At 46.0% G+C, this 24370-nt stretch overlaps 1 protein-coding gene across 4 annotated transcripts in view; it reads right to left on the bottom strand.

Moving 5' to 3' along the window:
* pcyt1aa (phosphate cytidylyltransferase 1A, choline a) overlaps positions 1 to 24370 on the bottom strand; it is a 58075-nt gene that overhangs the window by 1315 nt on the left and 32390 nt on the right. For all 4 annotated transcript variants that reach the window (XM_070883779.1, XM_070883775.1, XM_070883776.1 and 1 more), the window contains 3 exons: positions 10022 to 10100; positions 9133 to 9275; positions 2683 to 2871 (listed from right to left, as the gene is read on the bottom strand). In XM_070883779.1, coding sequence (XP_070739880.1) covers positions 2683 to 2871; positions 9133 to 9275; positions 10022 to 10100 — 411 coding nt within the window. The remainder of the gene's footprint in view (positions 1 to 2682; positions 2872 to 9132; positions 9276 to 10021; positions 10101 to 24370) is intronic.

Raw genomic sequence — 24370 nt, forward strand, 5'->3', positions numbered from 1 at the left:
AAGGCAGAGATTTGTAAACCTGCACGGCATTGTAATTGCCCCCTCTGATATAACAGCAACTTGCATTTATATAGCGCCTTTAAGGACATATGAAATAGGAGCAGGAGTCGGCCATTCAGCCCCTCGAGCCTGCTCCATCATTCAATGAGATCATGGCTGACCTTCGACCTCAACTCCACTTTCCCGGCCGATCCCCATATCCCTTGATTTCCCCGAGTCTCCAAAATTCGATCGATTTCATTGTTGAATATACTCCACAACTCAGCATCCACAGCCCTCTGGGGTAGAGAATTCCAAATTTCCATTAAACAAGGTAAAAATGTCCCAAGGTGCTGCGCAGGTGCGATCGTCAAACAAAATCTGCCACTGAGCCAAATAAGGAAATATTGGGACAGGTGACCAAAAGCTGGGTCAAAGAGGCAGGTTTTAAGGAGCGTCTTAAAGGAGGAAAGAGAGGTAGAGAGGCGGAGAGATTTAGGGAGTTAATTCCAGAGCTTGGGGCCTCGGCAGCTAAAGGCACGGCCGAGGACGGAGAGGTCAGAGTGGGAGTGGAGCAGAGAATTAAAGGGACCGTCGAGAATTAAACTCGAGGAACAGCACCTCATCTTTCGATTACACACTTTACAGCCTTCCGGACTCAACATCGAGTTCAACAATTTCAGATCATAACCTCTGCCTCTATTTTTTCGGAGGGCGGCTGTGGATGATTCCGCCATTCCCATTTACACATCCTCTAGACCCATCTTTGTTTCGTTACTTGTCCCATTACCGTCCCGCTTTCGCCATCATCCCTTTGGTCATTTAATCTCCTGCCTTTCGCCCTATCACAGACTTTCCCTTGTGTTCTTTCCTCCCCGCTTTCCCTGCTCCTGCAATTGCTTAAAACCTGTTACATCTCAAACTTTTTCCGGGTCTGACAAAGGGTCACCGACCTGAAACGTTATCTCTGTTTCTCTCTCCACAGACGCTGCATGACCTGCCGAGCATCTCCAGCATTTTCTGTTTTTAATTCAAAAGTATTTCATTGGCTCCAAAGCACATTTGGGGCGTTCCGAGGACGTGAAAGGTGCTATATAAATGCAAGCTTTTTCCTTATGATTTTTGCTCGCCCTGAAATTATAATTCTTTCCTGTGCAGTCCTGCTCTCTCTCTCGTTTTCCTTTATCTGGGTAGTACCCTTATTTAAGATCATAAAAATATAACAACTAGGAGCAGGAGAAGGCTATTTGGCCCCTCGAGCCTGTTCCGCCATTCAATAAGATCATGGCTGATCTGATCATGGACTCAGCTCCACTTCTCTGCCCGTTCCCCATAACTCTTCACTCCCTTATCGTTCAAAAATCTGTCTATCTCCACCTTAAATAGACTCAATGACCCAGCTTCTACAGTTCTCTGGGGCAGAGAATTCCACAGATTCACGACCCTCAGAGAAGGAATTTCTCCTCATCTCCGTTTTAAATGGGCGACCCCTTATTCTGAAACTATGCCCCCTAGTTCTACATTACCCCACGAGGGGAAACATCCTCTCTGCATCCATCCTGTCAAGCCCCCTCAGAATTTTATACGTTTCAATAAGATCACCTCTCATTCTTTTAAACTTCAATGAGTATAGGCCCAACCTGTTCAACCTTTCTTCATAAGTCAACCCCTTCATCTCAGGAATTAGCTGAGTGAACCTTCTCTGAACAGCCTCCATTGCAAGTATATCCCTCCTTAAATACGGAGACCAAAACTGTACGCAGTACTCCAGGTGTGGCCTCACCAATACGCTGTACAGTTGTAGCAGGACTTCTCTACTTTTATACTCTATCCCCCTTGCAATAAAGACCAACATTCCATTTGCCTTCCTGGTTACTTGCTGTACCTGCATACTAACTTTTTGTGTTTCATGTACAATCACCTCCAGATCCCTCTGTACTGCAGCATTTTATAATCTCTTCCCATTTAAATAATAATTTGTTTTTTTATTTTTCCTACAAAAGTGGATAACCTCACATCTTCCCACATTATACTCCATCTGCCAAATTTTTGCCTACTCACTTAGCCTGTCTATATCCCTTTGCAAATTCTTTGCGTCCTCCTTACAACTTGCTTTCCCGCCTATCTTTGTATCATCAGCAAATTTGGTTACATTACACTCGGTCCCTTCATCCAAGTCATTGATATAGATTGTAAATAGTTGAGGCCCCAGCACTGATCCCTGCGCCACCTTACTAGTCACTGTCAACTGTAAAATGACCCATTTATCCCGACTGCTGCCAAGAGCAGCCCTTTTAAATTTCTTCTGCCTGGTGGCGCCCATTTTACTCGTCTATTTCACATTTGATTTACCTGCTTCCAGCTGAGGTTCAACTAGTTCGGAGAGCTTAGCAAAATGGTGCTCTTTCCTTCGTCATTTTTTAAACAAAATATCAAACATAAATAAATTGCAGACGATTACACTTCCCCTACTCCCAGCTCCTGACAGAGTCAATCTTCCACTGTATATCTTTTTTTGCCGGCTGTAGGATTTTCTGTGCCTTAACACTTATGGATAAAGCTTACAAGATCGCGAGGTGACCTTCAGAATGCCTGTTGTCTGAGGTTGGGTTTCTAATGACCCCTCTCCTCTCACCCCGAGCTCTTAATCACTTTTACTTTGATGTTACTGAACATCCCCTTTAATTGTGCAGATATGCTCACCAACGCTCCCTCCGGGCCAAACATCTCCAGGAAGTTTCCGATGAATTCCCTTGACTTCTCCTCCCATTTCTGAATCAGGTCGATGCTCTTCTCCTCAACCTTCTGGACAAACTCCTTTGACTTTTCCTCCACATCTTTAACTTTCTGTTTAACTTTGTCGACTCGTTCTTGCAAGTTGTACTTCTTTTCCTGGAAGACAGAGAGAGTGTGAGAGAGAGAGAGAGTGAGAGAGCGAGAGAGAGAGAGCGAGAGAGAGAGAGAGCGCGAGGCACCCACAGGGTGAGAGATGAACAAATGCTCACAGCGACAAGAGCATGAGGCACACATAGATCGAGTATGTGCGGAGCGAGAGACGTAGAGTGTGCGTGAGAGAGACACACACAGAGTGAGAGACGGACATATGCATAAGAACATCAGAAATAGGAGCAGTAGGCGGCCATTAGGCCCCTCGAGCCTGCTCTGCCATTCAATAAGATCATGGCTGATCTGAGCATGGACTCAGCTCCACTTCCCCGCCCGCACCCCATAACCCTTTATTCCCTTATCGCTCAAAAATCTGTCTATCGCCGCATTAAATATATTCAATGACCCAGCCTCCACAGCTCTCTGGGGCAGAGAATTCCATAGATTTACAACACTGAGAAGAAATTCCTCCCTCATCTCAGTTTTAAATGGCCGCCCCTTTATTCTGAGACCATGTCCCCTGGTTTTAGTTTCCCCTATGAATGGAAATATCCTCCCTGTATCCAGCTTGTCGAGCCCCCTCATTATCTTATATGTTTCAATAAGATCACCTCTCATTCTTCTGAACTCCAATAAGTATAGGCCCAACCTACTCAACTTATCTTCATAAGTCAACCTCCTCATCTCCGGAATCAACCTTGTGAACCTTCTCAGCCTCCAATGCAAGTATATCCTTCCTTAAATACAGAGACCAAAACTGGATGCCATACTCCAGGTGTGGCCTCACCAATACCCTGTACAGTTGTAGCAGGACTTCTCTGCTTTTATACTCTATCCCCCTTGCACACAGCGACAAGAGCATGAGGCAGAGATATCGAGTGCATACGGAGTATGTGTGTGAGACACGCAGAGTGAGAGCGTGTGTGTGAAATGAAAGAGACAGAAAGAAAGTGATAGAGTGTGAGTGGAGTCAGAGAGTGAGACCGAACTAGACAGTGAGAGTGAGAGACTCAGAGAGTGAAAGACTCAGAATGTGAGCGTGCAAGAGAGAGAAAGAGAGAGAGAGAGAGAGAGAGAGAGAGAGCGAGCGTGACATATGTGCAGACTTAGCAGAATAAGTAATGACGAAAGGCTGGAGATACTCCTGACTCGAAAAGGGGCGAATTTGAGGGAGCTCACAGAGGCATATGCGTGGTTTAAAATTAAATCATGACTGTAGAAGGAGGAGGAGTTGGGTACAAACTGGTTAAAAACAAGCTGAAGACTAGTGTCAGGAAGCACATCTTCACATAACCGGCGTCATACTTGGAATGGCCGGATAATGGAGGCCAAAATCTCTGGAATCATTCAAGTGATTAGTAAATGTTGTGATGGGCCGAATGGCCTCCCTCCCTGGTACTCAATCTTTGTTTAGTGGTTTGTAGGGATTGGCAAGCGCAAACAATGAGTTCGCACCAAGGCAGTCACTGCCTACACCAGTCAAAGCAGAGGCAGAACCGTCTGCCCAATGGGTGCCATCTTTGATAATAAAAACATAAAACACTGGAAAATGTATCGTAGATTTCTCAGCATATTAACATATCTGCAGGAGACTTAAGTCATGACCGTACGAGAGAGGCAGGAGACTCTCTTAATGTTGACAGACCAAAGTAAAGAGGCTGGAAATTGAGATAGGCAAACAGAGGTGAAGGGCGCTTTAAGGTACCGAGCTGTACAACTTCAACACAACTGGAATTTTATATCACAACTGAGTGATTCTAGAATGTCGCACACCAGCGAAGTTAAGCGAGGATAGCGATTCAATTCTTTCACATGTTTAGTACGACAACCAACCCACAATAAAATTACCGAGGAGAGATATTGATCGTCAAAGAGAAAATGAATAAGGAACCAAGCTTTCGTTTCAGAGCTGGGCTGCGCCAACTAAATCCCAGAACATCGGCCTCTAGAGGAATGCAAGGGGATCTGGGATGTAGTGTTTGGAGGCGGGAGAGGGGGAGGGAGAGGGAGAGGGGGAGGGAGAGAGAGAGAGAGATATCGGAGGAGAGCTGGGATGTGGTGTTGGGAGGCAGGAGAGAGAGAGAGAGAGAGAGAGGAGGGGAGCTGGGATGTGAAGCCGGAAGTAAGAGCAAGACTGGAGGAGACTGTCCAGGACTATTCCCAAATTCAGCACCCTCTCGCGATTACAATGTTTGTATGTCACTGCTCCTGCTGTCCACGCTCCAGGCACTCATGGTAAAGCTTTTAGGTAAAATAAAACCTGGACAAGCTCCGTACGACATGGTTAGCATTTTGCAGCCATCAACAAGGGGCGGATTTTTCTCCGACGCTGGGATGCAGGATCATAAACCCGCAGCAAAGCCCACGTGATTTTCTGTCCATTTATGTGACCCTCCCTGCCTGATTTTCCAACATCACAGAATCATACAGTACGGAAGGAGGCCATTCGGCCCATCGCGTTTGTGCTGGTTCTTTGAGACCCCGATTCAATTAGTCCAACCCCCCCCCCCCCCGCTCTTTTCCCGTAGCCTTGCAAAATTCTCCGCTTCAATTATATATACAATTCCCTTTTGAAAGTTACAACTGGATCTGCTTCCATTGTCCTTTTAGACAGCACATTCCAGATCGTAACAACTCGCTCCCCAAAACAATTCTCACCTCCCCTCTCATTCTTTTGCCAATACAACAACTTTTATTTATATAGCGCCTTTGACATAGTAAAACGTCCCAAGGCGCTTCAAAGCAGTGTTACAAGACACAACAGATAAATTTGACACCGAGCCACAAATGCAGAAATTAGAGCAGGTGACCCAAAGCTTGTTTAAAGAGGTAGGTTTTAAGGAGCGTCTTAAAGGAGAATAGAGAGGCGGAGAGGTTTCGGGAGGGAGTTCCAGAGCTCAGGACCCAAACAGCTGAAGGCACAGCCAACAATTGTTGAGCACTTATAATGAGGGATGCCCAAGAGGGCAGAATTTGAGGAGCGCAGACATCTTGTGGGATTGTGAGGCTGAAATAGATTTCAGAGATAGGGAGGGGCAAGTCCATGGAGTGATTTGTAAACAAGGATGAGAATTTTGAAATCGAGGCATTGTTTAACTGGGAGCCAATGTAGGTCAGAAAGCACAGGGCTGATGGGTGATCATGACTTGGTGCGAGTTAGGACACGGGCTGCTGAGTTTTGGAAGAACTGAAGTTTACGTAGTGTAGAACGTGGGAGGCCAGCCAGGAGTGAGTTGGAATAGTCAAGTCGAGAATTAACAAAGACATGGATGAGGGTTTCAGCAGCAGAAGAGCTGAGGCAGGGGTGGAGACGGGTGATGTTACTTAGGTGGAAAAAGGCGGTTTTAGTTATGCCGCGGATATGTGCCCGGAAACTCATTTCAAAGTCAAATATGACACCTAGGTTGTGAACAGTCTGGTTCAGTCTCAGACAGATGCTAGGGAGAGGGATAGAGTCAGTAGTTAGGGAACGCAGTTTGTGGCGGGGACTGAAGATAATGGCTTCGGTCTTTGGAGAAAATTTCTGCTCATCCAGTATTGGATGTCGGACAAGCAGTCTGATAATTTAGAGACCAAGGAGCGGTCGAGGAAATTGGTGGAAAGGTAGAGCCAGCGCACATGTGGAAACTGACTCCGTGTTTTCAGATGATATCGCCAAGGGGCAGCATATAGATGAGAAATAGGAGGGGGCTAAGGATAGATCTTCGGGGGACATCAAAGGTAACGATGCGGGAGCGGGAAGAGAAACCATTGCAGGAGATTTTCTGGCTACAATTAGATAGATGAGTGTGGAACCAGGCGAGTGCAGTCCCATCTAGCTTGATGATGGTGGAGAGGTGTTGGAGGAGAATGATGTGGTCAACTGTGTCAAAGGCTGCACACAGGTCCAGGAGGACGAGGAGTCACAAAGGATGTCATTTTTAACTTTTATGAGAGCTGTTTCAGTACTATGGCAGGGACGAAAGCCAGATTGAAAGGATTCAAACAATGAATTCAGGGAAAGATGGGCACGGATTTGGGAGGCTACAACACGTTCAAGTACTTTGGACAGGAAAGGGAGGTTGGAGATGGGGCGATAGCTAGCAAGCAAAGTGGGGTCAAGGGTTGTTTTTTTTGACGAGAGGGGTGATGACAGCAGATTTGAAGGAGAGGGGAACAGGACCTGAGGAGAGAGAATCGTTAACAATGTCGGCTAACATGGGAGCCAAAAAGGAAGTTGGGTGATCAGTAGTTTAATGGGAATAGGCTTAAGTGAGCAGGAAATGGGTCTAATGGACAAGGTGAGCTTGGAGAGGTCAAGAGGGGAGAAAAGAGAAACTGGAGGAAGATGCGAGTTTAAGACTAGGGCAGGTGGGAGCCTCAGAGGGAGTTTGGCCCTGTGGGCTAGGGGAAGGAAGGGAACTCGCAAAGGTAGCTGAACGGATGGTCTCAATCACTGAGACAAAGAAGTCCATGAGCTCCTCACGCCTGTTGTTGGAGGGGAGTGTGGTGGAGACGGGGGGGACAGGGGTTTAAGGAGACGGTTAGCTGTAGAGAATAGTAGCCGGGGGTTGTCTTTGTTGAGCAGTTTTTGCAGACAAGAGTAAGAACCGATAATGCTTTATGTGTTCGAGCCAGATCTGGCAGTAAATGGCTAAACCAGTTGACCACCACATCCATTCAAGTCTGTGCCCGTTGGACTTGAGGGAGTGAAGATGAGGGCTGTACCAGGGGGAACAGCCAGGGTGAGAGAGAGTAATTGTTTTAATAGGGACTAGGGCATCAAAGCTGGTGAGGGTGTGACTGAGCAGATCGGTGGCTGCAGAAATGTAATTGTGAAAGGAGGGCCAAAGGCTGGAGAGTTTGGAGTTGATAAGTGAAGTTGTAAGAGAGTTTGGAGAGAATTTTTACCAGGGGCGGATGCAGAAGGAAGTAGGTTTGGATTGTGGAAGGGGAATGTGGGATGAGAGCGCTAAAAGGAAATGGCCAGAGATGGCTTTATCTTTAATTGACATGGCTGGAACATCGAGGCCAGCAGAGATGGCATGGACGAGGGGGTGGCCGTGAATATGGGTTGAGGAAGTCACATGGAGGGAGAGATTAAGGGAGGACAGGAGGGTAGTGACCTCAGAGGAGAGAGTATGATGAATTGAGATGGAGGTTGAAATCACCGAGGATGAGAAGTCGCTCGGTGCAGAGCTGAGGCTGAGGGAGGAAAGCAGTGAGGATATATCTGTGATCAATTTTTTATCATACTTGGGTGGACAGTAGAGAAGGAGAATTTTAAATGAGAGGTGAGAGGGGTGGAATAAGGTGAGATGTTCAAAGGAGGAGTAGGGAGACAGACCAAGGTATGATTTGGTGATGAGAGACACACCGCCAGCATGGCAGTCTAGGCAGCAAATGGTGGAAGGTATAGCCGGGAGGGGAGGCTTCTATTAAAGGTAGTGTGTCATTTTCTATTCAAGTTTCTATTACTGCCATGATGCCGATGCAATCATCCACAATAAGGTCATGGATGGCAAGGGCCTTTTTCGCAAGTGAACGGACATTCCGCAAGGAGATCCGGAGAGGATCAGTGAGTGATGATCCACTGCCAGCATACAGAGTCAGTGCTTGGAGGGATGAGTTGGACGGGGAGGAGATTGTCAAGGTTAGCCCTCCGGGCAAGCTGGGTGGTAAGGTCGGAGAGAGAGTAGGATGGGACAGTTGGGGTTGCTTCTTGTGAGGAGACAGCGACGAGTGCCACGGTGGGACCTTTGGAGAATGCCAAGAGAGGCACAGAGGGAAGCTGCAGGGCTTGTCTAAAAGGGAGTCAAGCCTGGGACGGCAGCAGGAGAGTAGGAAGGTCAGAGAGTAATGAAGAGTTGGGGTAAGGAATTGGGAGGGCAGAGTATACGAGAGAGAAGAGACAGCACGACAATAGGAGAGACTGATCAGGGAAGGATAGAGAGAAAAAGCATGAGAAGGAAGTGGAAATAGAGGTCAATGGCTCGGGTTGAAGCGGCAGCCAAAATGCGCCGTAAATAGTCACAGGGGAAGAAGAAAATGACCTTCAATCTGCGTCCTCTGGTCACTCACCCTCCCTGCCAGTTGAAACAGGTTCTCTTTATTTACTCTATCAAAACCCCTCATGCCCTGCCCACATCAGCCAAGCTTCACGGCCAAGCACTAACGCGCAAGACCTGCTGTGCCAGTGCCCAACAGTGCGCAGGAAACGCGGGAAACTGAACTCCCAGCCCCCCACCCCTGCCCCGAGCTCCATGCCCGACCGGCGCCGTCACTTACGTTTATGAAACTGACGTTGAGTTCTTTAGCGGTATAACCGCGCTGCAGGTTCCGACGCACGTACACATCGTAATCCCGCACAATTCTGGTAATGATATCTGATGTGGAAATCCCTTCCGTTCTCTGAGTTGGGGCAAACATGCCTGTATGTCACACACAGTAGAGGGGCATTTATGAGATAACTGAGCCTTAAATTGCTCCCCGTTAGTTAGAAAGAAAGAACTTGCAATTATAAAACGCCTTTCAACACCTCAGGACGTCCCAAAGTGCTTTACAGCCAATGAAGCACTTGTTGAAGTGTAGTCACTGTTGTAATGTGGGAAACGCGGCAGCCAATTTGCGCACAGCAAGCTCCCACAAACAGAAATGTGATAATGACCAGATAATTTGTTTTTAGTGGTATCGGTTGCAGGATAAATATTGGCCCCAGCACATCGGGGAGAACTCCACTGCTCTTCTTCGAAATAGTGGCTGTGGGTTCTTTTATATCCTCTGAGAGAGCAGGCGGGACCTCGATTTAACGTCTCACCCGAAAGAAGTGTCAACCTAGATTATGTGTTCAAGTCTCTGGAGTGGGACGTGAACCCATGACCTTCTGACTCACTGAGCCACAGCTGGCAACACTCAAATATTTTACTATGTAAAAATGTTTGTGCATGTGTGTGTGTAGGATTGTAGGGCCCTTCTTTGATTTCTGACTTGTCCTCCCTAACTCTGCAATGTCACTGTTTGCTGTAAAAGCTGTGGGAAGAAGTATCAAGCAGTTTCCAATGGACTTTACTTATTTGATTTTTATTGCATAGGAACAGGAGGTGGCCATTCAGCCCCTCGTGCCTGTTCCATCATGCAACTAAATCATGGATGATCAGTATCCACACCAAACACACACCTGCCTCTTTAATGTGTTTGTAGACGTCATCGCTCCCTGCAGACGAATATGGGATGTCATCATGAGCAACGAAGTCAATCTGCAACAGAAAGAAATCTTAAAAACATTTACATAAAAAAAAATAATAATTTTGGAACGTCTTGAAGCATTTGGCAATCTACACTCTTGTGTCTGCTTGCACGTCCTGTCCACCGAGCCTTACTTCGTGTCGTCGTGTTTCTGTCACGCTATTTCCTTATGACAACATATAAAATGGAAACTGCCTACCTGCAAACATGTTGCATCGCAATTATGTCCTCCCACCAGCAGTAGCGCTATATTGCCTGTGCTGATGGCAACACTGACAGTGTAGTACTCCCTCAGTACTGGCACTTCGATGTGTCAGCCAGGATCACTTGCTCATATATTGGTGTGAAACATATCATGAGTTGTCAGCTTTGAGAGCTTTGTGCCTCAGCCAGGCCTCAGTTTTCTCATCACCTCGCCGTAGGGCGCTGCTCAACGCCGAGCTTACGTCTCGCATCCCGCCGTAGGCAATTAGGTTCATACAGCAGTGCCTGGTCTCTAGTCGTTTTGGACACCCTTGCCACTGGACCCAAGAACTTGCTCTGCTAGGCCCGTGTGGTAGAACATAATAAGAACATAAGAATTAGGAACAGGAGTAGGCCATCTAGCCCCTCGAGCCTGCTCCGCCATTCAACAAGATCATGGCTGATCTGGCAGTGGACTCAGCTCCACTTACCCGCCCACTCCCCGTAACCCTTAATTCCCTTATTTGGTTAAAAATCTATCGATCTGTGACTTGAATACATTCAATGAGCTAGCCTCAACTGCTTCCTTGGGCAGAGAATTCCACAGATTCACAACCCTCTGGGAGAAGAAATTCCTTCTCAACTCGGTTTTAAATTGGCTTCCCCGTATTTTGAGGCTGTGCCCCCTAGTTCTAGTCTCCCCGACCAGTGGAAACAACCTCTCTGCCTCTATCTTGTCTATCCCTTTCATTATTTTAAATGTTTCTATAAGATCACCCCTCATCCTTCTGAACTCCAACGAGTAAAGACCCAGTCTACTCAATCTATCATCATAAGGTAATCCCCTCATCTCCGGAATCAGTCTAGTGAATCGTCTCTTTACCCCCTCCAAAGCTAGTATATCCTTCCTTAAGTAAGGTGACCAAAACTGCACACAGTACTCCAGGTGCGGCCTCACCAATACCCTGTACAGTTGCAGCAGGACCTCCCTACTTTTGTACTCCATTCCTCTCGCAATGAAGGCCAACATTCCAACGTGTGCAACGGCCACCCCACGTTAAAAGAACTCACGCACAGGCATCTTCCACCATTCAAAACGAAGTTCTGGACCTGGAACGTCAGGACCCTCATGGACAATTCCCGCATTGGACTGTACAGTCACCTGAGAACTCACTTTTAGAGAGGAAGCAAGTCTTCCTCGATTTCGAGGGACTGCTCATGATGATGATGGCTCAGTGGGTAGCACTCTCGCCGATGAGTCTGAAGGTTATGGGTTCACGTCCCACTCCAGCGACTTGAGCACAAAAATCTAGGCTGACACTCCCTGCTACCAGTACTGAGGGAGTGCTGCACTGTCGGAGGTGCTGTCTTTCGGATGGTAGGTTAAACCGTGACCCCGTCTGCTCTCTTGGGTGGACGTAAAAGATCCCATGGCACTATTTCGAAGAAGAGCAGGGGAGTTCTCCCCGGTGTCCTGGGGCCGATATTTACTCCTCAACCAACATAATTAAATAAACAGATTATCTGGTCATTATTACATTGCTGTTTGTGGGAGCTTGCTGTGCACAATTTGGCTGCCGTGTTTCCTACATTACAACAGTGACGACACTTCAAAAAGTACCTCATTGGCCATGAAGCGCTTTGGGTCGTCCCGAGGGAATGAAAGGCGCTACAAAAATGTAAGTTCTTTCTTTTTTATAAGCCATACCTCCCTGTGTATAAAACCAGGATGCCATTTGCCTTTTTTGTGAGCACTTGGACAGGAAGTGACTTGGCTACCGCCATAACCAGGCCACGGAGGCCAACTGCACCACCGCTCCCAGCACTGAGATCTGCTAACTTGGTAACGGGACAATGTAACTGGGCAAGTTCCTGGTTAAAACCCGCCAAATAATCAGCTGGGACTTTAGCCCTATATATCAGTGCGTTTTATTTTTAAAGAGAAGTATACTGTATAAAACACTCGTCAGGCCACAGCGAGAGTATTGCGTGCAGTTCTGGTCACCACATTACAGGAAAGATGTGATTGCACTAGAGACGGTTCAGAGGAGATTTACGAGGATGTTGCCTGGATTGGAGAATTTTAGTGATGAGGAAAGATCGGATAGGTTGGAAATTAGGGATGTGTGCAATAAAGACACAGCAGTTATTAAGGGTGACTTTAATCTACATATACATTGGGCCAACCAAACTGGTTGCAAATCGGTGGAAGAGGATTTCCTGGAGTGTATAAGGGATGGTTTTCTTGACCAATATGTCGAGGAACCAACTAGAGAGCTGGCCATCCTAGACTGGGTGTTGTGTAATGAGAGAGGATTAATTAGTAATCTTTTTGTGCGAGGCCCCTTGGGAAAGAGTGATCATAATATGGTAGAATTCTTCATTAAGATGGAGTGTGACACAGTTAATTCAGAGACTAGGGTCCTGAACTTAAAGAAAGGTAACTTCGATGGTATGAGACGTGAATTGGCTAGGATAGACTGGCGAATGATACTTAAAAGGGTTGACGGTGGATAGGCAGTGGCAGACATTTAAAGATCACATGGATGAACTTCAACAATTGTGCATCCCTATCTGGCGTAAAAATAAAACGGGGAAGGTGGCTCAACCGTGGCTAATAAGGGAAATTAGGGATAGTGTTAAATCCAAGGAAGAGACATATAAATTGGCCAGAAAAAGCAGTAAACCTGAGGACTGGGCAATATTTAGAATTCAGCAGAGGAGGACAAAGGGTTTAATTAGGAGGGGGAAAATAGAGTATGAGAGTAAGTTGCAGGGAACATAAAACTGACTGCAAAAGCTTCTATAGATATGTGAAGAGAAAAAGATTAATGAAGACAAACGTAGGTCCCTTGCAGTCAGAATCAGGTGAATTTATATTGGGAAACAAAGAAATGGCAGGCCAATTGAACAAATACTTTGGTTCTGTCTTCACTAAGGAAGACACAAATAACCTTCCGGAAATACTAGGGAACCGAGGGCTTAGCGAGAAGGAGGAACTGAAGGAAATCCTTATTTGTCAGGAAATTGTGTTAGGGAAATTGATATGATAAAAGGTGATAAATCCCCAGTGCCTGATAGTCTGCATCCCAGAGTACTTAAGGAAGTGGATGCATTGGTGGTCATTTTCTAACATTCTATAGACTCTGGATCAGTTCCGATGGATTGGAGGGTAGCTAATGTAACCCCACTTTTTAAAAAAGGAGGGAGAGAGAAAACAGGGAATTATAGATCGGTTAGCCTGACATCGGTGGTGGGGAAAATGTTGGAATCAATTATTAAATATGTAATAGCAGCGCATTTGGAAAGCAGTGACAGGATCGATCCAAGTCAGCACGGATTTATGAAAGGGAAATCATGCTGGACATATCTTCTAGAATTGTTTGAGGATGTAACTAGTAGAGTGGACAAGGGAGAACCAGTGGATGTGGTGTATTTGGACTTTCAAATGGCTTTTGACAAGGTCCCACACAAGAGATTAGAGTGCAAAATTAAAGCACATGGTATTGGGGGTAATGTATTGATGTGGATAGAGAACTGATTAGCAGACAGGAAGCAAAGAGTAGGAAACGGGTCCTTTTCAGAATGGCAGGCAGTGACTAGTGGAGTACCGCAAGGTTCAGTGCTGGGACCCCAGCCATTAACATAGAAACATAGAAAATAGGTGCAGGAGTAGGCCATTCAGCCCTTCGAGCCTGCACCACCATTCAATAAGATCATGACTGATCATTCACCTCAGTACCCCTTTCCTGCTTTCTCTCCATACTCCTTCATCCCTTTAGCCATAAGGGCCATATCCAACTCCCTCTTGAATATATCCAACGAAATGACATCAACAACTCTCTGCGTGAAGAAGTTTCTCCTCATCTCAGTCATAAATGGCTTACCCCTTATCCTTAGACTATGTCCCCTGGTTCTAGACCTCCCCAACATCGGGAACATTGTTCCTGCATCTAACCTGTCCTGTCCCGTCAGAATTTTATATGTTTCTATGAGATCCCTTCTCATCCTTCTAAACTCCAGTGAATACAGGCCCAGTCAATCCAGTCTCTCCTCATATGTCAGTCCAGCCATCCCGGGAATCAGTCTGGAGAGCCTTCTCTGCACTCCCTCAATAGCAAGAATGTCCTTCTTCATATTAGGAGATCAAAACTGAACACAATATTCCAGGTGAGGCCTCACTAAGGCCCTGTACAACTGCAATAAGGCCTCCCTGCTCCTATACTCAAATCCCCTCGCTATGAAGGCCGACATATCATTTGCTTTCTTCACCGCCTGCTGTACCTGCATGCCAACTTTCAATGACTGATGTACCATGACACCCAGGTCTCGTTGCACCTCCCCTATTCCTAATCTGCCGCCATTGAGATAATATTCTGCCTTTGTGTTTTTGCCACCAAAGTGGATAACCTCACATTTATCCATATTATACTGCATCTGCCATGCATTTGCCCACTCACCTAACCTGTCCAAGTCACCCTGCAGCCTTTTAGCATCCTCCTCACAGCTCACACCGCCACCCAGCTTAGTGTCGTCTGCAAACTTGGAGATATTACACTCAATTCCTTCATCCAAATCATTAATGTATATTGTAAATAGCCGGGGTCCCAGCACTGAGCCCTGCGGCACCCATTCACTGCCTGCCATTCTGAAAAGGACCCCTCTCTGTTTCCTATCTGCCAACTAGTTCTCTATCCACGTCAGTACATTACCCCCAATACCATGTGCCTTAATTTTGCACACCAATCTCTTGTGTAGGACCTTGTCAAAAGCTTTTTGAAAGTCCAAATACACCACATCCACTGGTTCTCCCTTGTCCACGCTGCTAGTTACATCCTCAAAAAATTCTAGAAGATTTCCCAAGCATGATTTCCCTTTCATAAATCCATGCTGACTTGGACCGATCCTGTCACTGCTTTCCAAATGCGCTGCTATTTCATCTTTAATAATTGATTCCAACATTTTCCCCACTACTGATGTCAGGCTAACCGGTCTATAATTACCCGTTTTCTCTCTCCCTCCTTTTTTAATCGGTGGTGTTACATTAGCTACCCTCCAGTCCATGGGAACTGATCCAGAGTCGATAGTCTGTTGGAAAATGATCACCAATGCATCCACTATTTCTATGGCCACTTCCTTAAGACTCTGGGATGCAGACTATCAGGCCCCGGGGATTTATCGGCCTTTAATCCCATCAATTTCCCCAACACAATTTCCCGCTTTATAAGGATTTCCTCCTTCTCACTGGACCCTCGGTCTCCTAGTATTTCCGGAAGGTTATTTGTGTCTTCCTTCGTGAAGACAGAACCAAAGTATTTGTTCAACTGGTCTGCCATTTCTTTGTTCCCCATTATAAATTCACCTGATTCTGACTGCAAGGGATCTACGTTTTCTTCACTAATCTTTTTCTCTTCACGTATGGAAGCTTTTGCAGTCAGTTTTTATGTTCCCAGCAAGCTTCCTCTCATACTCTATTTTCCCCCTCCTAATTAAACTCTTTGATCTCCTCTGCTGAATTATAAAATTCTCCCAGTCCTCAGGTTTGCTGCTTTTTCTGGTCAATTTATATGCCTCTTCCTTGGATTCAACACTATCCTTAATTTCCCTTGTTAGCCACGGTTGAGCCACCTTCCCCGTTTTATTTTTACTCTAGATAGGGATGTCCAATTGTTGAAGTTCAGATATACATTAATGATTTACATTAATGATTTAGACGAAGGAATTGAATGTAATATCTCCAAGTTTGCAGATGACACTAAGCTAGGTGGCAGTGTAAGCTGTGAGGAGGATGCTAAGAGGCTGCTAAGAGGCTGCAGGGTGACTTGGACAGGTTAGGTGAGTGGGTAAATGCATGGCAGATGCAGTATAATATAGATAAATGTGAGGTTATCCACTTTGGTGGCAAAAACAGGAAGACAGAATATTATCTGAATGGTGACAGATTAGAAAAAGGGGAGGTGCAACGAGACTTGGGTGGCATGGTACATCAGTCACTGAAAGTTGGCATGCAGGTACAGCAGGCGGTGAAGGCGGCAAATGGCATGTTGGCCTTCGTAGCGAGAGGATTTCAATATCAGAGCAGGGAGGTCTTACTGCAGTTGTACAGGGCCTTGGTGAGGCCACACCTTGAATATTGTGTTCAGTTTTGGTCTCCTAATCTGAGGAAGGACATTCTTGTTATTGATGTTAGTACAACAAAGGGTCACCAGACTGATTCCCGGGATGGCAGGACTGACATATGAAAAAAGACTGGATCGACTAGGCTTATATGCACTGTAATTTAGAAAAATGAGAGGGGATCTCATAAAAACATATAAAATTCTGACGGGATTGGACAGGTTAGATGCAGGAAGAATGTTCCCGATGTTGGGGAAGTCCAGAACCAGGGGTCACAGTCTAAGGATAAGGGGTAAACCATTTAGGACCGAGATGAGGAGAAACTTCTTCACTCAGAGAATTGTAAACCTGTGTCATTCTCCATCACAGAAAGTTGTTGAGGCCAGTTCGTTAGATATATTCAAAAGGGAGTTAGATGTGGCCCTTATGGCTAAAGGGATCAAGGGGTATGGAGAGAAAGCAGGAATGGGGTACTGAAGTTGCATGATCAGCCATGATCATATTGAATGATGATGCAGGCTCGAAGGGCCGAATGGCTTATTCCTGCACCTATTTTCTATGTTTCTATGTTTTCTTTGGAACAGAGGAGGCTGAGGGGAGACCCAATTGAGATGTATAACATTTTGACGGGACGAGATAGAGTGGATAGGAAGGACTTATTTCCCTTAGCAGAGTGGTCAACAACCACGGGGCATAAATTTAAAGTAATTGGTAGGAGGTTTAGAAGGGATTTGAGGGGAAATTTCTTTACTCCGAGGCGGTCTGGAACTCACTGCCTGAAAGAGTGGTAGAGGCAGAAACCTTCACCACATTTAAAACGTACCTGGATGTGCACCCGAAGTGCCATAACCTACAGGGCTATGGACCAAGAGCTGGAAAGTGGGATTAGGCTGGATAGCTCTTTGTCGGCCGGCGCGAACACGATGGGCCGAAATGGCCTCCTTCCGTGCTGTAAATTTCTATAATTCTATGAATACTGGCGACATCAAAGTAAAATCCATGAGATGAAGACACAGATTCAAATCGTAGAATCAAAGAATGTTATTGCACAGAAACCTGGCTGTTGGGCCCATCAAATGGATAACAGTGTTTTTCACCACATGAGCCAGCTAGTCAAATCCCATTCTCCTGCTCACTCCCCATTCGAGAACAGCCACCATCTCAGCTTGAGTGGAGTGACCCCTAATTCCTCTGTCTCTGTAACTCTAAGCCCCTCATCCCTGGCAACATCCCAGTGAATCTACACTCCAGTTTATGAAACAGTAACTTAGCAGAAACATTAGCTGTTCCATGGCAAGGGCCTTCTTGCTATTGAGGGAGTGCAGCGAAGGTTCACCAGACTGATTCCCAGGATGGAAGGACTGACATATGAAGAAAGACTGGATCGACCAGGCTTATATTCACTGGAATTTAGAAGAATGAGAGGGGATCTCATAGAAACATATAAAATTCTGACGGGACTGGACAGGTTAGATGCAGGAAGAATGGTCCCGATGTTGGGGAAGTCCAGAACTAGGGGTCACAGTCTAAGGATAAGGGGTAAGCCATTTAGGACCGAGATGAGGAGAAACTTCTTCACTCAGAGAATTGTGAACCTTTGGAATTCTCTACTCAGAAAGTTGTTGAGGCCAGTTCATTAGATATATTCAAAAGGGAGTGAGATGTAGCCCTTACAGCTAAAGGGATCAAGGAGTATGGAGAGAAAGCAGGATTGGGGTACTGAAGTTGCATGATCAGCCATGATCATATTGAATGGTGATGCAGGCACGAAGGGCCAAATGGCCTGCTCCAGCACCTATTTTCTATGTTTCTATGTGCACATTTATACAGCACCTGTTAATGTACTAAAACATCCAAAGGCGCTTCACAGGAGCGTAATCGAACAAAATTCCGACACTGCGCCTCATAAATAGACATGAGGACATGTGACCAAAAGCTTGGTTGAAGAAGTAGGTTTTAAGGAGCGCTTTAAAGGAGGAGAAAGGTGGAAAAGTTTAGGGAGAGAATTTCAGAACTTAGGGCCCAGGCAGCTGAAGGCACGGCCACCAATGGTGGAGGATTATAATCAGGGATGTGCAAGAGGCCAGAATTGGAGGAGTGCAGAGATCTCGAGGGTCGTAGGGCCGGAGGAGGTCAGAGAGATAGGGGTAGGGCGAGGGCAAGGAGCGATTTGAAAACAAGAATGAGCATTTCCGTATCCTTCTATCTCTTTTGTGCCTCGTATTTATCCAGCTTCCCCTTAAATGCATCGATGCTATTTGCCTCAACCACTTCCTGTGGTAGAGAGTTCCACATTCTCACCATTCTCTGGGTAAAGATGTTTCTCCTGAATTCTCTACTGGATTTATTAGTGAGTATCTTATATTCATGGAGGAACAGCTGAGAGAAGCGGAAATGGATCTATCTTGGTGTTTTGTTTTCTTAACTTCAAGTCTAGTTTTATCATTGAGAAGATAGTGTGTTATCAGTTTGCGACCTGCGCTCTGCCACTTCCTGGTCCCACAGACAGAAAGGAGAGTGCAAGGGTATTGGGTGCAGCAACAGTGATTGCAACCAACACCCAACACACTCAACAGGCCAACATTTAAATACAAGAAAGATACTGCGGATGCTGGAAATCTGAAATAAAAACAGAAAATGCTGGAAATACTCAGCAGGTCAGGCAGCATCTGTGGAGAGAGAGAGACAGAGTTAACGTTTCAGATCAATGACCCTTCATCAGATCTGGCAAAGTGTTTAAGCAAGTACAGAGGCAGGGAAAGTGGTGATGGGAGAAATGGTCAAAGGGGGAATAATGGGATTATGGGAATGGAATGGACGCAAGGGATGAGGACGACTGGTCATGTTGGAGCATAAACACCAATGCTGAACAGTTGGGCTGAATGATTCTATACACCAGGGATGAGGGACTTCAGTTATGTGGATAGACCGGAGAAGCTGGGGTTGTTCTTCTTAGAGCAGAGAATGGTTAAGGGGAGATTTGATAGAGGTGTTCAAAATGATGAGGGTTTTGACAGAGTAAATCAGGAGAAACTGTTTCCAGTGGCAGGAGGGTCGGTAACCAAAGGTCACAGATTTAAGGTGATTGGCAAAAATGCCAGCGGGCGTTGAGGAGAATTTTTTTCACAGTGAGTTGTGATCTGGAATACGCTGCTTGAGAGGGCGCTGGAGGCAGATTCAATAACTTTCAAAACGGAATTGGATGAATACTTGAAGTGGAAAAAATTGCAGGGCTATGGGCAAAGAGCAGGGGGAGTGGGGTTTAATTGGGCAGCACTTTCAAAGAGCCGGCACAGGCACGATGGGCTGAATGGTCTCCTTCTGTGTCATATGATTTCATAAGGTGAGAGATGGTTGTACCAGGGAATGAAGCACGCTCATTAGAACCGAAGACTGCCAAACTCACCTTATGTAGGGGCCTTAAAAACCAGGGAGACTTTCGCCCCATGTTGTGGGTTGGATTTCAACCCAGTTCCCTTGAGATGAAAGGTCAGTGTGAGCCCACTGCCCGATCTCCAGTACTTTAAACAATTGATCAGATCACCTTGTGACCCTCTGCATCTTCCAGCAAGTATAACCAGAGTGTACCCAGTCTGGCATCATAGCACAATCCTTTCAGCCCAGATAGCACAGGAACACAGGAACAGCTGCATGAAAAAAGACCATGGCCCATCTATTTTGCCTGCTACCATCCTGGTAGTCGCACAGTACAACGATAATGGAGTTGTTGATCAATCTCTATCAATGAGTGTACAACAGGCCCAGACATGAGGTGAGGAAGAGCTTGGGGAACCACAGGTCCAAAGTCCCCTACCCTCCGAGCTCACCACACGTCATGTCTCAAACTATATACTGGATCCCAGAATGTTATTTTCTGAAAGAACATAATAGGAGCAAGAGGAGGCCATATGGCCCCTCGAGCCTGCTCCGCCATTCAATCAGATCATGGCTGATCATTGACCTCAGCTCCACTTTCCCGCCCGATCTCCATACCCCTTGAAAGAAATCTATCTCATTTACATTTGAATGAATCGACACTAACTGCACTCACCGTCTCCCCAGGGACCCTGTCCATAGATTGACCATACGCTCACAAATATTATTTCCGCAGATTTAAAAAAAAAAATATTTGTTCAAGGGATGTGGGTGCCGTTGGCAAGACTACCATTTATGGTCTATCATTAATTGCCCTCGAGAAGGTGGTGGTGAGTGAATACAACTGAGTGGCTCGCTAGGACAGTTTCTCACTGTTCACTATACAGGCTGAACCTCCCGAATCCGGCAATCTCGGAACCGAGGCCGAGCCGTTTTTCGTTTTTTTCCGGACTTCGGAATATGTTTCAGATATCCGAAGTCTGGAAACGCCAGAGCCCAGGTTCGGGTATTTCCGGATTTCGGAATGCCAGAAGCGCTTCCCGAGTCCGGAAATGCCTGGGCCCAGGTTGCGATATTTCCAGTTTTTGGACGTCATCTTGTAGTTCTTCTCCTCGCAGGCCTTGTAGTCCTCACTTCTTCGCCATGCATGGTAAGCCTCCCTCTCTTGTTTTTGCAACGCAGTATGCCTGTACTTTGTAACTGTACTTAATGTGAGCTTCCTGGCCTGTATCTTTTGCTACCATCTTCAAATTTGAAAAGGAATGTACAGCACTCAAAGCATGAAATATAATAAAGGTTTTTATTTGTAAAATAGTTAAGTTATGAAATACAGTATAAAACAGTAAATGAAGGCTTTTATTTGTTAAACAGAGTAAAAATAAATAGGCTCAGTTACAATTGGCTGGAAGTTGTGCTTGAGGTAGAGGGCTCAGCTATGATGTCTGGGGCCGATGATGGGCCAGCAATAGGATTATCAAATGTGGAAATTACTGGTGAAATTGCATGCTGTAGGTTTTGGGCCTTCTGTTTTGAAAGATATTTAATATTGTTTGTTTAAATAATTTGGGCTTTTCTTTCAGTAATCTTTCCCAAATTCTGTAGACCTGCAGTATTTCTTCTTCACTTATGAAGCTTCGTTGCTCTAAGGTGTAAATTAATTCTTGACAAAGATTGATTGCTTTGTTAATCGGCACTTTTTCGACTTGATCACAGGCATCATCATCATCCTCACTGCTTTCATTCTTTTCTTCTGGATGCAAAACCCACTGCATGATTTCTTCACCTGTCACTGCATGCACAATGGGAGCATCGTTGTCTATGTCCATGACTTCTGCGACATCGTCCTCATTCAATTCCTGCACAGCTTCGCAAGTCAGCCCTCTTGCATAATCTAAAAGTAGAGCAATCATTGCTTTCTCCCTGGACACACGAAAGCCTTGAAAGTCCTAAGGAGCATCATCAGCAAACATAGTTGCTGGCCAGATGTTATGCCAAACGTTGACCAAGGTGTCTGCAGTTACCAAGTTCCATGCATCCACAGCTGCCCATATGGCGTCCTTGATAGAGAAGGCTTTTGAGAAAGCTTTTATTCCCATGCCTGTGTTCACAGCATCAACACTTCATAAACTTGTTTTTGTCGAGACACTTCATCGATCTCAAAATTCCTTAGTCCATTGGTTGTATCAGTGATATAACATTTGGAGGTGAGTAGATTCCATGGACATCATCCTTTACCAAAAGCTCAGCATTGGGATGTGCTGAGCAATTATCTAGCAGCAAGTATATTTTGCAGTTTTCCTCAAGGCCAGCTTCCGTGCAATGAGCACGCGCCTGAGGGGCAAAATTCTTCTCAAACAAGTTCAGAAAGATTACCCTGGTTATCCATGCTTTCTTATTGGCATAATAATGCACTGGCAATACTCTCAAACTCTTGAAACATCTTGGACGCTGGCTTCTCCCAATGACCATAAGCTTACACTTATGTGTCCCAGCCGCATTTGCAGCAGTAAGCATCGTCAACCTTTCCTTGGCGTCTTTTACACCTGCTGGCTGCGTTTCTTCTGCTGCTGCTAATGTCTTTCGCGGTACGTAGTGCCAAAACACTGCTGTCTCATCAGCATTGTACATTTGCTCAGGTGAAAGGTTTTCATCAGCAATTAGTTTGATGAACTCAATATAATTTTCAGCTGCCTCATGATTTGCTGAGGCTTTCTCACCACATACTTTCAGTTGCCTGATGCCATGATGCCGTTTAAATTTGGCGAGCCAACCAGAAGAGTACTCGCATGGAGTTTCAATCCCCAGTTGTGCATGGAATATTTAACTTGTTGCACCACCATTGGGCCAGACAAAGGAACCTTTTCACTTCGCCTCTGTCACCACCAGTCCATCACTGCTCGATCCACATGATCACATCTCGGCTAATGCATACTTTTTCTCTTACTCATTTACTTATGAACAACACTTTCCATGTAAAACTTCATGAGCTGTTCTTTCCGTTTTCTAATAGCATAGATGGTAGAGAGTCCAACACCATATTCCTCACTCAACCTTCTCACTGAAGCATCTTTATCTAATCTCTGAAGTAACTCCACTTTCTTGGCAGTGAGAGTGAATTATGCTTCCTCTTTCCTTTATCTGAACCCATTGGGGTAAAGGTATCTGTATTTGTTGGCCATTTTGACATGTTTGCAATGACAACACAAATTCACAATCTTTACTTGTGCAGATCTTTACATCGGGAAAAACACCACAACAATGGAGTCAGGTTGGGTGGGGTCTCAGCATGGGATGTAGGTGGGTCAGGTGGGGTCTCAGCATGGGGTGTAGGTGGGTCAGGTGGGGTCTCAGCATGGGGTGTAGGTGGGTCAGCTGGGGTAGCCCTATAATGTTTAATGCCACTATTTTTTTTTTAAATGCTGAATTTAAAAGTGCATGTACAGTACAGGTGCAGGTAGTATTTTTTATTACAGGTACATGTGTGCAAACTTAAAATGGCAATCTGGTTGAGTGAGGTCGGGTCAGCTTTGCTTGGAGTCATGGGGCGTGGCGATCCGATCGTTCGGTTGTTGCTTTGAGGAGCTGCAGTGTGCTGTGCAGAGTTTGATTCTGGCCGGGGACTTGCGCGCGGGCGTGGGGGGACTTGTGCACGGGCGTGGGGGGGGGGGGTGGGGACGACTTATGCGCGGGTGGGGGGGGGGGGGGGGACTTGTGCACAGGCGTGGGGGGGGGGGGGGGACTTGTGCACGGGCGCGGGGGGACTTGTGCGCGGGCGTGGGGGGGGGGGGACGACTTACGCGCGGGCGGGAGGGGGGGGGGGGGACTTGCACGTGGAGGGCTGGCCGAAGGGGCTTACGTGCCGTGCAGTTGATTCTGGCCGAAGGGACTTGTGTGCTGTGCAGAGTTGCTGCGGACCCAAGAGCAGCGGTGCAGTGGCTGTAAAGACCTGGCCTGGAACAGGTAGGATTGGTGTTTTTATTCTTGCAATTTTATTAACTCTACAATAGTTGGATTTCATTTTTTGACTTTTCACTGGGCCCGGCTGGCGGTGGAAACGGTTTGACAGGGTGAACATTTTACGGATTCCAGAACACTCCAGAACTCCGGATTTTGGAGGTTCAACCTGTACTTCCACGTATTATGTCATCTGCAAATTTTGAAATTGTGCCCTGTACACCCAAATCCAAGTCACTAATATATTCCAACCTTTATAAAACACTGGTCCGACCTGAACTGGAGTACTATGTCCAATTTTGGGCACCGCACTTCAGGAAGGATGTGAAGGCCTTGCAGAGGGTGTAGAAAATGTTTCCAAGAATGGTTCCAGGGATGAGGGACTTCAGTTACGTGGATAGACTGGAGAAGCTGGAGTTGTTCTCCTTGGAGCAGAGAAGGTTGAGAGATTTGATCGAGATGTTCAAAATCATGAGGGGTCTGCACAGAGTAGATAGAGAGAGACTGTTCCCATTGGCGGAAGGGTCGAGAATCAGAGGACACAGATTTAAGGTGATTGGCAAAAGAACCAAAAGGGGACATGAGGGAAAACTTTTTTACGCAGCGAGTGGTTAGGATCTGTAATGCACTGCCTGAGAGGGTGGTGGAGGCA

This window comes from Pristiophorus japonicus, chromosome 6 (genome assembly GCF_044704955.1).
Source record: "Pristiophorus japonicus isolate sPriJap1 chromosome 6, sPriJap1.hap1, whole genome shotgun sequence".
In the NCBI taxonomy this organism is placed as follows: domain Eukaryota; kingdom Metazoa; phylum Chordata; class Chondrichthyes; family Pristiophoridae; genus Pristiophorus; species Pristiophorus japonicus.